General features: G+C 35.7%; 1 protein-coding gene across 2 annotated transcripts in view; it reads right to left on the bottom strand.

Moving 5' to 3' along the window:
- The window catches only part of TRPC4 (transient receptor potential cation channel subfamily C member 4), a 208621-nt gene that overhangs the window by 13952 nt on the left and 181623 nt on the right, over positions 1-13046 (bottom strand). The window contains exons 7-8 of one of the 2 annotated variants that reach the window (XM_077867972.1): positions 8376-8571; positions 5113-5322 (exon numbers count right to left, since the gene is read on the bottom strand). In XM_077867972.1, the coding sequence (XP_077724098.1) occupies positions 5113-5322; positions 8376-8571 (406 nt within the window). The remainder of the gene's footprint in view (positions 1-5112; positions 5323-8375; positions 8572-13046) is intronic. The other variant, XM_077867973.1, reaches the window with a different exon arrangement.

Genomic DNA, 13046 nt, shown 5'->3' with positions numbered 1-13046 from the left:
GCAAGAGTATTCCATCTGTAGTTCCCAGAGCTAATTGATGCTACATGGCCCTAACAGACATGGTGTTTCATATTTTCCTCACTATGTTGTGCTCCAGAGAAAACCAGAAAGTAGAAAACATCAGTCTAAGGGAGTTAAAATCATTTCTTATAGTTTTGTCAAAAGACTTCACATTTTTTAGTTCAGCATATTGACCTATTAAGCATTCCATCTTAGAAACCTGGTTTATGGCATTGAAATGCTTCATATTAATTAAATACTTTGGCATCAACATCTTTTTATTTTAATTAAATGATCTGGACCTCTTGAACAGTAAGTACAAATGTCGATTTTGTTTGCATTTAAAAAGCTGTGCTAGATAACAGTGCTTTATTCAACAGGAGTTTCTAATTAGAGTTACAAGGAAATGTTTGTTAAAATAGAGATTCCCGATAATTCTAACATGCACTAGAATTAAAATTAAAACACTACAAACCAGTGTTTTATTTTTTTTTTAAATATTTTATTTATTTATTCATAGAGACACAGAGAGAGAGAGAGGCAGAGACACAGGCAGAGGGAGAAGCAGGCTCCATGCAGAGAGCCTGATGTGGGACTTGATCCAGGGTCTCCAGGATCACACCCTGGGCTGCAGGCGGCGCTAAACCGCTGCACCACCGGGGCTGCCCTTTTTTTTTTTTTTTTTTTTTAAAGATTTTAAACCAGTGTTTTAATATGGAGAGGAGAGTTTGCTGATAAAATGGGGTTAAGCTAAAAACTGGACAAGTAATAATATTAAAACCAAAAGCTACATGTTTTTTATTTTATTGACCTCTTAATAGGCTGCCTATTTGGTGGGATTTTCATAATTTCCCAGAGACAAGACATTTCTCAACAATGGGTTTGTTTTCTACAATGAAGGTTTTGTTCAATAAAGTATTTCTACTTCATTTATGTTTCCCCCTTTAAAGCATTCCAAATGAAAGGTTAATTTATCTGGATCTCCCAATCACCGGTAAAGGAAGTCCAAAGTTAAAAAAAATTAATGAGTTTTCAGGGCTAGCTGTATCAGTATTGCCCAGAAGCCATAAATAGCAAGATAAAATCACCAATGCTGGGCAAAGTGGCCAGTGCAGCCACCCTGAAGAGTACTGGTTGCAGGATCTGCCTGGGCATGAGAAGGGAAGGAGCACCAGTGTGACATTTGGGCAGCTGCTGGGTAACAAGTGAATCACAAGTCGGGAAGGTTAGAGAAAATGCCTCAGAGTGCATAAACTCTATCTTCAGTTTAGCATCAAAATTCTGCTTCAAAATGTGGCCTAAATATAAACCAGTTGAGATGCAAACAGAAGGTAAGCCAGCCTGTGAAAGGAAGGTTTTGAGATACAAGAATCTGAGAGGGAGCTGAAAACAATGATAGGATCTGCAAGAGCTATGGAGAAAAATGTAAAGATACATACGTTTTCAACATGGAAGGCATCTTTGCATCATTATTAGATTTTTCAGGGAATCAAGACGGAGGGTGACAGAAAGCACATTGATTTGGGAAACAAAAGACCCGGTTTTCCCCCAGCTGTCACCAAGGGACACTGGGCATGGTAAATAAGTTCTCTTTGAGAGGAAGCGGTTGAGCTAAATGATTTCTATGGTCCCTTTGAAGTGTAATGCGATATTCTAAGCCATACCTTGGTTATACAGAGTGATTGTCACTGGTACTTCAAAGTCACCTTTTAATTAATGACAATGTGTATATCTCCTTGTCTTCATTTGTCTCCACTAATGAACTGTCAAGAGGATTAACCAAATTAAAATAAGTTCACAGCAGAATCAATTACTTTTTGGCATTATTTTTTCATTTAACTCTTCTATTAATATTACCCAACCTTCTGAATATCCTTTTCCTTTATCTCATATTTTTCTTTATAAGTAATACCTATTATTTATTTCCTTCTAAAATCTACATGTCTAAAACTCAAATATAAGTATGCAAACCAAAATACTATGTCCTCCCTATCCTGGAAATGCAATCTAGACAAACAGTAAATTTGTAGTATTGAGTTTGATTAGGCTGGTGTTCGCTCAAAGCCTTACCTTGATGAAAAGGGAGGACTGAGAGTGGGACGAAGGTAGAGAAGACAGAGAAGACTCACAGTGTTTATTTAGTTTGTCATAAATTCCCAAAGCATAAAAATATCCATTACCAAAGGTTAGTATGATATACGTAGCTAAGGAGAAAGGAATGGTTTGAGGTCACACAGTTAATTGTGAATCCTCTTTCTGTGCATAGGCTTGGATCAAAATATTCAAATTTAGAGATAGAGACATAAAAAGAAATGTGGTTTTCTGGGGACCAGTAATGTACAGAAAAGAAAGCTTTTTAGCTTAAGCCATTTACCCTCTCTCTCTGAAAGGCGTGAATCACTGCTTTAATAGGAAATCCCAAATGAATGTTAAGCCCTTCTTTGCATCTAAGAAATGTTGGTAACATATTCCTAACAATGTGTCAACAGTGGGAGGATTCTGGGGGGCCTGACGGGGGATTTGGAAGTTAAATTCTTTGAGGGGTTTTCTATTATTTTGGTGGCAGCACAGATGGATCTCTTAAAATATTAGAGCAGGGCCCCATATCGTGTTACAAGTTTCGTGGCATCTTAAAACCCAAGATTCTCTCTGCTATTCACTAAAATTAAACTATTAAGGACAAATTTCTTTGTGTGTTATCTTTATTTTGGAGCCAGAAACTCTTTTGAAATCAAAATGGATGAAAGATCTAAATGTGAGACAGAATCCATCAAAATCCTAGAGGAGAACACAGGCAACACCCTTTTTGAACTTGGCCACAGCAACTTCTTGCAAGATACATCCATGAAGGCAAGAGAAACAAAGGAAAAAATGAATTATTGGGACTTCATCAAGATAAAAAGCTTCTGCACAGCAAAAGAAACAGTTAAGAAAACTAAAAGACAACCTACAGAATGGGAGAAGATAGTTGTAAATGACGTATCAGATAAAGGGCTAGTACCCAAGATCTATAAAGAACTTATTAAACTCAACACCCAAGAAACAAACAATCCAATCATGAAATGGGCAAAAGACATGAACAGAAATCTCACAGAGGAAGACATAGACATGGCCAACAAGCCCATGAGAAAATGCTCCGCATCACTTGCCATCAGGGAAATACAAATCAAAACCACAATGAAATACAAACAAAACAAAAAGAAATAAAAATACTCCTGGGACACCTGGGTGGCTCGGTGTTTGAGCATCTGTCTTTGGCTCAGGGTGTGATCCTGGGGTCCCCGGATCTAGTCTCTCATAAGGTTCCCCACAGGGAGCCTGCTTCCCCATTGCCTATGTGTCTGTCTCTGTGTGTCTCTCATGAATAAATAAATAAAATTTTTAAATAAAAAAATCAAAATACTCCTATGAGAAATAGCATAGAACTGTATTAATCATTAATATCTTTTCAGGGATTGATTAAATAAATTTCTTATGAATTTAAAAATAAGATGTGAAAAAGGACAAGTGTATCTTAATGTGAAAGACAGTAACCAGAGTTTGGCTTCTCTGAAATCTTTTTCTGCTTATCTTATGGAAGATATTAATTATTTCTTACACTGTTGTCACAGCATCTTGCATGTACCAATATTATAATGCTAAATATATTATATATCATGTACTATAGTAATATGGTCTCATATTTGTATCTCCCACATGAGAAATGATGCCCTCAAGGATGAAAGCATGCCTTTCTACCTCCTCCCATCACCCATTTCCGGGCTGGCATGTGGAATGTGTGCAATAACTGCTTATTAAACCTAAGTCATTAAATTTATTTTACACCCAGTTTTAAATAATTTAAACCTATTTTTTAGGTTTAAAACATCTGGAGTAAATCAAACATCTGGAGTAAAATAATTACATTCTTTCTAAAGTTAGTGGTAAAGTCTATCAATTAGTATGAGGATTGCAGGCTAAGTTTTCATCATAATTTAACTTCAGTTTCTAAGATCAGATATATGCCCAAACTTTAGTCCTCCAAGTTGATGGGGTAAGAATTTATAAGAATTTAAAACCACTTCTCCTAACCACCTCTCTGCTATACTCCCTTGCCAGTCAATTTCTCTTTAAAATTAGAAATGTTACTGACATGGCAGCAAAATCAATGCCACTGTCAGCAGAGAAAGCCCCGTTTGATGCTGATAACAATGCCTACTAGGCAACGAAGTTAATGAGTGAGAAGAATCACTTAGGACAGCTAGCAGTCAAAAGCCATGTTAAATAAAATTAAAAACAAATTTAAAAATTTTAGTAGGTAACTAGGATCACTTGGTGATTCAAATAGCAGAATACTTCCAGAGCAGTATCTCTGAGCCATTCAAAATGACTAATGAATGTTATGAATATGAATTCTCAAAACATAACTATGAGAACTTTGAAAAGTAGGAAATTAAGTGAGAGGGAAATGAAGAATAATTTGTCCCATGTCAGTGCTTTGGCTGGAACAAAGACCTAAGTCGCTGTCTCTTCTGATGGAAGCGCTTGAACTCTTGCTTTCCAGCATGAAAGAAATATCCAAAGGAAGTTTAATCTTACAGTATAACAGGAGCATGGCTCTGAGTGGTCCTAACATTTTTAAGAAACACAGCTTCGTGGTATTTAAAATGATTGGGAGTAGAAGCAAAATGTTGAGCAATTCAACATATTCTGAAGTCACTATGTTTGAACATGGTACAACATTTTCAAATTGTAATACCTGTTTAATCATTTAGTTGGGAAATTTTTGCCAAACATTAAACACTGTGTGTAGGAGCCTAGATGACTGGAACAGCCATCTTCCCTTCCAATCCCAAGAGAGAGAAGTAGACAATGAATAAGGAATGCCACCAATAACCTGATGTTGCAATTCTGAAATGAGCTAGAAATCAGGGCCAACAAGCTAGTTCCCCAAGTTTCAGTGGTGGATCCAGGAGACGTCCATGTCCAGTGGGGCTCAGACATGGCAGCTGTGCAATAAATGGTCACCAAAATGCAACCAGGAAAAACAAAAAGGCTAAAAATGCAAAAATATCCAACAAGCAATCTAAATAAATTCAAATACACAATTAAAAAAAAAAAGGTAATACTAACATGCTGTGTTCTTACCCCTATTGTTCCAAAACTTTCAGGCTTTCTTCTCATCTTTTTCTTGCACAAGTGTGTCCAGATCCATTTGATTAGGTACCAGAGAGACTTGGGGCTCGGGATGACATTGAAGGGTGTTGGTAGAGTACCTCCTTCTTCGAAATAACTCATCCAAAGCTTTGTTCGAGCAAATTTCCATTCTATATCCGCATGGTCCTGAACGGGAGAATATGACAACTGCTGACAGGTTTCTTCACTACTGAGGTGAGATAAACCTCATAGAGAGCCTGTAACTTGACTTGGAGCAGCTCTTGGAACATTCATTAAATTGCTTAGGAAAACCAAGCTGACTCCAGGGGATAGTCATCTAAACATTTCAGATGACAGCTTACCCTGGTAAAGAGTCACAGTAATCTTGTCAGGTTTTATCCTTCCTTCCTTCTGTGAAACCGACATCTTAAAAAACTCCGTGTTAAGGAGACTGCAGTGATCAGTTATGACTTGAAGATGAGTTTTCATTTCCTGCACTGTAGACTTACATTAGCTCACTTGCACTAGATTTTGGCCACAAACAGGCCTTTATGTCTTACCCAAGGCCTTGAATCCCTGCCTAGGTGAATGGCACCTGCATGACTGCTCATGGCTCAGCCTTCTGGTGTTTCCAGGAAAAGTCTCACTGGATATGTTTCTATGTGAACGATTCTTGTCCACCTTTAGGCAACAAGCACAAATGCAGAGAGAAGTTCCTCAAACAAATGTAGAATAGGATTTCTGACACAGTATTGAACCCTGACATAACCTTGTCCAAATGGCACCAGAGAGAGGAGTATGGTTAGTTGCTGCCTGCAAGCCTGAAGCTATCCCTTTCATCATTATTAATCATTCCACTTTATTTATTTCCTAGAAAAACTTAACATTTGTGACAGAGATAGGGCAGCCAGTCCCCTCTTAAATTAGCCACAAATCTGATTTAAGCAGAAAAATCTGGGAAGTAGGAGGTGGTAGAAATTAAGCATACATACATTTTAGGATTTCAAAATAGTTCATTTTAACCCATTAATATTAGAAAGAAGACCTCTGATTTCTGAGTAGGAGAATAACATTAGACCATGTTTCATTCTAATATTCCGAAGTGGCTGTGTGCTAATGAATAGATGTGTTATATACACATTTCTACTCTGAGCAATAGAGATTTTTCGTCTAGACACTGGACAGATTGTGCTTTCTACAGGAATCAGCATATCTAGAAAATGTGTGGCCTTCATTGTTGCTTAGCAAATGTTGATTGGATGCACTGATCAAAAGACAGAAGTACAGAAGTTCCAGTTCCCCTTTCTCCCCTCTTCCTCTCCTCTATTTCTTCCCCTTTCCCTAGCTTCCTTTCTAAACAGGCTTATAGATTCTGTAGTAATGAACTAAAGTATATATCATTTGCTATAGTCATGGAGAATAGGGGTCAGCTGAATCAGCTTAAGGTAATGAAAAGGCAGTCACTTCGGTAAATGTTGGCTCCTGAGTAGATTCTATGCCTTCTGATTCTCCGGGAGGCACAAGTTAAAGATTATACAGACCTCATTATGCTCCCTTATGGCTAACACAAGGCAGACTCTTTTGCTCATGGTTTGGGATTCTGAGAGGGTCTATAACAAAATCTATAGCAGAGAAACTGGAAATGAAATATTCTATGCTGGTGATTACCAAAACCACCTTCTGTTACGCAGGTGAAATTCAATTAGTTGGCATATTCATGCTCCAAGGAGCCATCATGCCCATGATGCTGAGAGGTACACCTGTTCTCCATGTCTGCTCTCCTCTCAAGTAGTTTATGAGTTTGAGCTAAACAAATACAGCGATTTGAAGATTGTTCTCATCTTTTTAAAAAGTCACCTAGAAAGACACACCCCATAAAGAAGAAAAAAAGTCATACTATTCTTAAATAATGTTCTTTTCTTGATGAAATCAATACATTTGATGTTTTATAGGATCCAAATTGTATATACAGTTTCTCTATCTATAGCTTGATAATTAGAGATTTCTTGTTTTTTGGAAGGTGTTCTGGAAAATAGAATCCATGTTTTGTTATGCTGACCAGAGGAACACAGAATTTCTGAAACAAGTACATAGAGACTTTCTTAAAAAATCCATATTTGCAATATGCTTAAATGAAGCTCCACAAATTCAGATATTCACCTGCAAATCCTAGGACCTAGGTATATCCAATGCAAATACTAAGTTTGTGAATCAGTAAATAAAAATCATATTTTATGCAGTTTTTCATCTGTGACAGGTATCTTGCCTCTATAAAGACAGTTTAAGTGAAATTCAGAATGCTGTGTCTCAAAATAACACTTCAGCGGTTTAGCAATAGATTCGAAGATGCAATATAATTGTAGTTATTTAAAGAGAAAATTATGGTTATAAATTATGCTTATAAAATGCTACCTGCCTCAAGTATAAATATGAAAAACTTAAATGTATTTAATTCCAGTATGGGTTTGTTCTGTTTGCTATTGCTAATGGCCATTGATATGAAGGTAAGTTCAAGGAGACAAAGGGCTTTGTCTTTCTTTCTTTCAGTTTTTTTTTTTTTTTTTGGTTTGTTTTTGTTTTTGTTTTGTTTTTTTTGCTTTGGCTTTCTTATTCATTGCTGTATTTCTAGTTCCTAGAATAGTAGTTGGCAACATAATGTTCTCAATAAGAATTTGTTGAATAAATGAATAAATAAACTAACTTGTTTGGGTTCTAGAGTTTCAAATAAACATATATAGTATTGCATACTCTGCTGTAGAATTGAGGGTTACTCCTACATTGCCTTTTCTGGATTTGAGAAAATGAAAATCCTGTAGCATTTTCCCACAGACTCCTCTCTAGGCTAGCTTTTGTATCTTGCCAGGCTGACATGAGTTTGTTTAAACCAAGACTGTAGGTTAAATGGACAGAGACAACACAAAATGCCAAGGACGCTGCACAGAGATGAGCCACTTGTTCATATTTCATACCTTCCCCAGTGCCTGCCATAACCAATGACTGCCTGGCAAGATAGATTTAGTTTATTTTATAATCCTTCATAATATGACAAAACTAAATTAGTATTTTGCCAATTGTGGTATAATACTGTTTTAAAAACTTCAAACTACACATTTATAATTCTGTTCTGTCTCAATAGTCAATTGCAGACTCTGTTTTCTATGATAAATAGGATAGAGTTTGGCTAGAAACAACATATTCTAGGAGGAAATATTGAATCAAAATAAAGTTATTCAACTTACTGCAATGAGTTGGTAAGAATTATTCATCATAGCTATTAACATGTTGAGTAGGACAACCAGAGAGATGACATTGTACGTCCCAAACATGGTGGCACCAACAAACTCTGTGAATTCATGCTGTGCTTTGACATTGGTCACATATAAATTGATCAGCCCAAAAATTGACCAAAACAGGGACTGGAGTGTCTCAAACAACCTGGAATAAAGATAAAATGACACTAATAGCTGTATTAATAGAACTATTGTACAGTAAGATATAACAATAGACCTTTATTCCTTTTATATTTATTTAATTTAAAGATTAAGCTGAATAAAAAGCATTAAAGAATTGCAAAATTAAACTTAATAAAAGGAATTGAAGAAAATTGTTTTCATCATATAGTACAAACAGTGTACTTAATTTTCCTAGGTGTACTTAATTTTTCCAAGAGCTTTGAAAGGTGTTTAGTTTCCTAGAGAAGGGACAACACATCTGACACACAGCCTGTTTTTGTATGGCTCCTGAATTAAGAATGTTTTTTTCTAAATAGTGAAAGGGAATAAAGGGGAAGGGAGAGAAAATAAGTGGGAAATATCAGCGAGGGTGACAGAACATGAGAAACTCCTAACTCTGGGAAATGAACAAGGGATGGTGGAAGGGAGGTGGGCTGGGGGTTGTGGTGACTGGGTGACGGGCACTAAGGGGGGCACTTGATGGGATGAGCACTGGGTGTTATTGCTATATGCTGGCAAATTGAACTCCAATAAAAAATATACAAAAAAATAAATAAAATTAGGGAAAAAATAGAAAACAAAACAAAAAAGAATGTTTTTTTTTTTCTTTTTCAAGTGGTTGGGAAAAAAAATCAAAAGAGCTAGTCTGTGACATGTGAAAATTTTATAATTTCACATTTCAATGTCCATAAATAAAGTTTTATTGAAACACAGCCATAATCGGTCATTGCATTGTCTATGGTTTCTTTTGTGTTAAAATCATAGAGGTGAGTAGCTGCAATGGAGAACATATGGCCCACACAGACTAAAATATTTACTATCCCTTTCACAGAAAACTTGCTAACCAGTATTCTAGGGCACAGATAGTTAATAAATGATACATCCTCAAGCTTAGTCTTTGAAAGATGTCAGTTTGTTGAGATGCTTTTGCTTTCTTGGTTGTAGAAGGACTAAAAATAATGTTATCATTGTGGATTTCCACAGTTACAATTCAAGTTGACATGGTGAATCCTGTAAGATGGCAAAATGTCAGAATGCTCAAATACCAAAATTTACTATTTTTTTCTATTTCTGAGAACATTTAATTCATCCCTACCAATGAATGAACTGGTGTTTTACTGAAAGTAGAATTTCCTTAACTTAGACCAAAAAATGGGGTAAGATGAAGAGTGTCTGACCCTAAATGAAGAACTGTTTCAGCATGACCATTATAACATCTTACCGTAATGTAATAAGAAGATAACAGGATTTTTATACTCTTTGACAAATGGTTAAAATAAGACTTCAGTCACATATTGCAGAAACAAAAACATAAAATATTCTCATACCTGAAATGGTGACTAAGGAAGTAGGATTTCAGAGATCAAGTGACCCAAGGAAAGCCAATTCATATGAAGCCAACCAAGGGTTAATGGCATGGACTGATATGAAAAAAATGAGCCTACACTATCAGATTTCCTCTCTATAAAAATTTACATTAGAAATATCAAGAGAATGAGGCAGCAGCCAAAAGGGGCTGAAATGTCATGATGGAGAGTGTGAGGCATTGGAATTAGGAGAGGCCAAAGGTTTGAGACCACAAAAACAAAAGAAAAGAGAACTGAACAGAAATAAGCCAAGTAACTACCAAAGAAAAGATACATGGAATAGATGACTCAGATTAACACTGGTTCTCAGAATAAATGATCTAATGGTCCTCAGCTATGTCACCTCCTGCTCTTCCTGTAGCCATGCCTTACTCTACATTCTGCCCTTACTAAGATCAATCCTTACTCAGAGGATCAAAGGCTATGATCCTGTGCATGATTTGGATCAAATTCCTGTTACTTGAAAACTTCCATGAATTTCTGGTCTACAGTATAAGTGGGAGAATCTAATTAAGGATATCTTAATTGGCATTCAGGGCTTTTTTTCTCAGGTTTATTGCTTTTTAAAAAAATAAGTTCCATATTTTAAATGTTTAAATTTTAATTATAAAATATGAAATGTAATTATTTATTGATTTACTTTGCTATAGCTATCCAACAATGGAGAAAATTATCATAAAATGGTAAAGGAGCTGATATAATCGACCTTAATCAGACTTTGTCATGCCAGCAGCAATGTACATCACGTATAGAGATGACTATGTTAAAGGACAACCAGGATGTCAGATTCTAACACTATCAGGCAAAGTTTAATTTAATTCACTGGCTCTTAGTAAAGGCTACTCTAAGTAATTCTTTGAAAACTTTCTCAGGAAATAAGTAAATTTAATCCAAGGCCTAAGTTCCTTATCTTTAGTAATTTTAAGGACAATTTCTAAAATTAATGACACTGTCATTTGGGCTCAATGTGAGATAATTTTATTCTTTCTAAATGATGTATATTCTCACCACAAATATACAAATATAATTCAGCTGGTTTTCCTGATATCAATAGCATTTTAGAGAGAAAGCTAGAAGTTACATAATATAAGTGCTAATAATTAATAATAAATTATATAAAATGCCACATAAATCCCATAACAGTTACTTTTTTAAATGTTCAAATAAAAACTAATGTAGAATAAATGGATTGCTATGGTTGAATAATACTGATTTGCTTCTGTCTAAATAAGAACTACTAATTATTAGAGAATATTAGCAAACCCTTTGGCAAAACGTTTATATGTATTTTTAATTAGCATTTGAAAAGAAAATTCAAAATAAGGTGACACTTTGTGATTAATTCTGGATTTCATTCTTATTTTTCTTTTCTTTTCCTTTCTTCAGCGAAATGAATCAGAAGTGAGATGTGCAGAACAGTTCTACTTAACCAAAATATATTTACTTTTAGATTTAGACTTTAGTATCAATCCTAAATTGTGTTTCTTATTTATACTATTATGTGAATTATTCTTTTATTATATGGACTAAAAAAATCAATGTATGTTAACATTTTAAAGCCACTGCTTCTAGAAATGTTTCCACAATTAGTGATTCCCAAAACTATGGATAGTAAGATCACCCATAGATTGAAAAGTCATTAGCTGCAGTATATTGAAGACTACCATTACATAACAACTGTTTTCCTTATTCTTTGGTGAGATAAGAATATAACGGTTTTGAGGATAACGCCACACTTAACTAAATAATACTTAGCATAAAACCCTAGTTGATTAAAACCTGGAAGTTTCTATGGATTGATGCTACAGCATTGCCTTCCAAAGATAACTTTTTTGTCTCTTGCTCTTCAAAGATATTTCTCAGTTGCTACTTAAAAAAAATTAGCTTGCTCCCCAGTTAAATACTTAATAGCTGGAGAAAGAGAACAAGTAAAAAGTAATATATTTCACAGTTGAGGTTTCCCTCTATCTTTTGAGATGAAAGTGATGAGTAAACATCAATTAACAGAAAACACATCTGAATATTTTATTCTTAGTTTATAAGGAATAATGTAATATTAAAACAGATGAAGTATGAGCTCAGTTGGCCAGTTCCAATTCTGAAGAATATACCTCCATAAACATAAAAGGATTTTTCTAATGAGCCAATATGTGTCATAAAGCCCATGCTTCTCTCTTCATAAGCGAGTTCCTTGAGCAAAGACTATTAATTTAAAATTTCATGTAGAATCATTTCAGTGAGCAGATATTTGTGGGGTTTTTTTAGTATCATGCAGTTCTTCCCATATTAAAGAGAAAACAATGCGGAAGCCTAAAAAGAACAGAAAGAAGTGTCCATTTGCTGGTGGAACTGAAAGGAAAGACAGCGAAGACACAGATCAGTCTGTGCTCATTGGGAGCTCACGGTCAGGAGAGGATCAGGAAGACATCTGGAAAAGGGACATCTGAGGTAGGATTTGGAAAGAAGACAGTTTTGCCACTAGGAAGGGAGAAAAAGGGCATTCTGGGATGAGAGAAGAATATGATATATTTGGGGATTGATTAGAAAATGTTGAGTAAAATGTTACTGGGGAAGGAGAAAGATGGAGCTAGATAAGGAAGCAAGGAAGCAAGGGACAGATCACTGAGGGATCTTGTGTGTCATGCTAAGGAATGTGGCTGTATCCAGTCAGGAATGAAAAAGCATTTAGACACTTTAAACAGGTAAGTGTCAAGATTTTGGTTTAGAAAGATCACTCAGGGAACAAGATGGAAGACATAGAGAAGGAGGCAGAGGCCAGGGGCAGGGGAACTGGGATTTAGGCATGGGCAGTGAACACAAAGAGAGCAGGGATAGATACCAAGGATTGTGTGCAGAGGGGCAGGGGAAGGAGGGATCAATTATAAAGCACAAGTTTTTGTTTTAAGTTTCTGGGTGAGTGGTGATAGCACTGGCCAAGAACGAGAATTGAGGAGGAAGGAGAACAAATTTTTCGAGCGATTCTGATCAGGTTTTGGGTTGAAATTTTTAGGAGATCTGCATGGAGAGGCATCAAAGGACAGTTGAACTTACAGATCTTAGGGAGAGAGTTCTGTGCTAGTGACATCCCTCA

The sequence above is a fragment of the Canis aureus genome, chromosome 24 (genome assembly GCF_053574225.1).
Source record: "Canis aureus isolate CA01 chromosome 24, VMU_Caureus_v.1.0, whole genome shotgun sequence".
In the NCBI taxonomy this organism is placed as follows: domain Eukaryota; kingdom Metazoa; phylum Chordata; class Mammalia; order Carnivora; family Canidae; genus Canis; species Canis aureus.
This window is presented reverse-complemented; position numbering and strand designations above follow the sequence as displayed.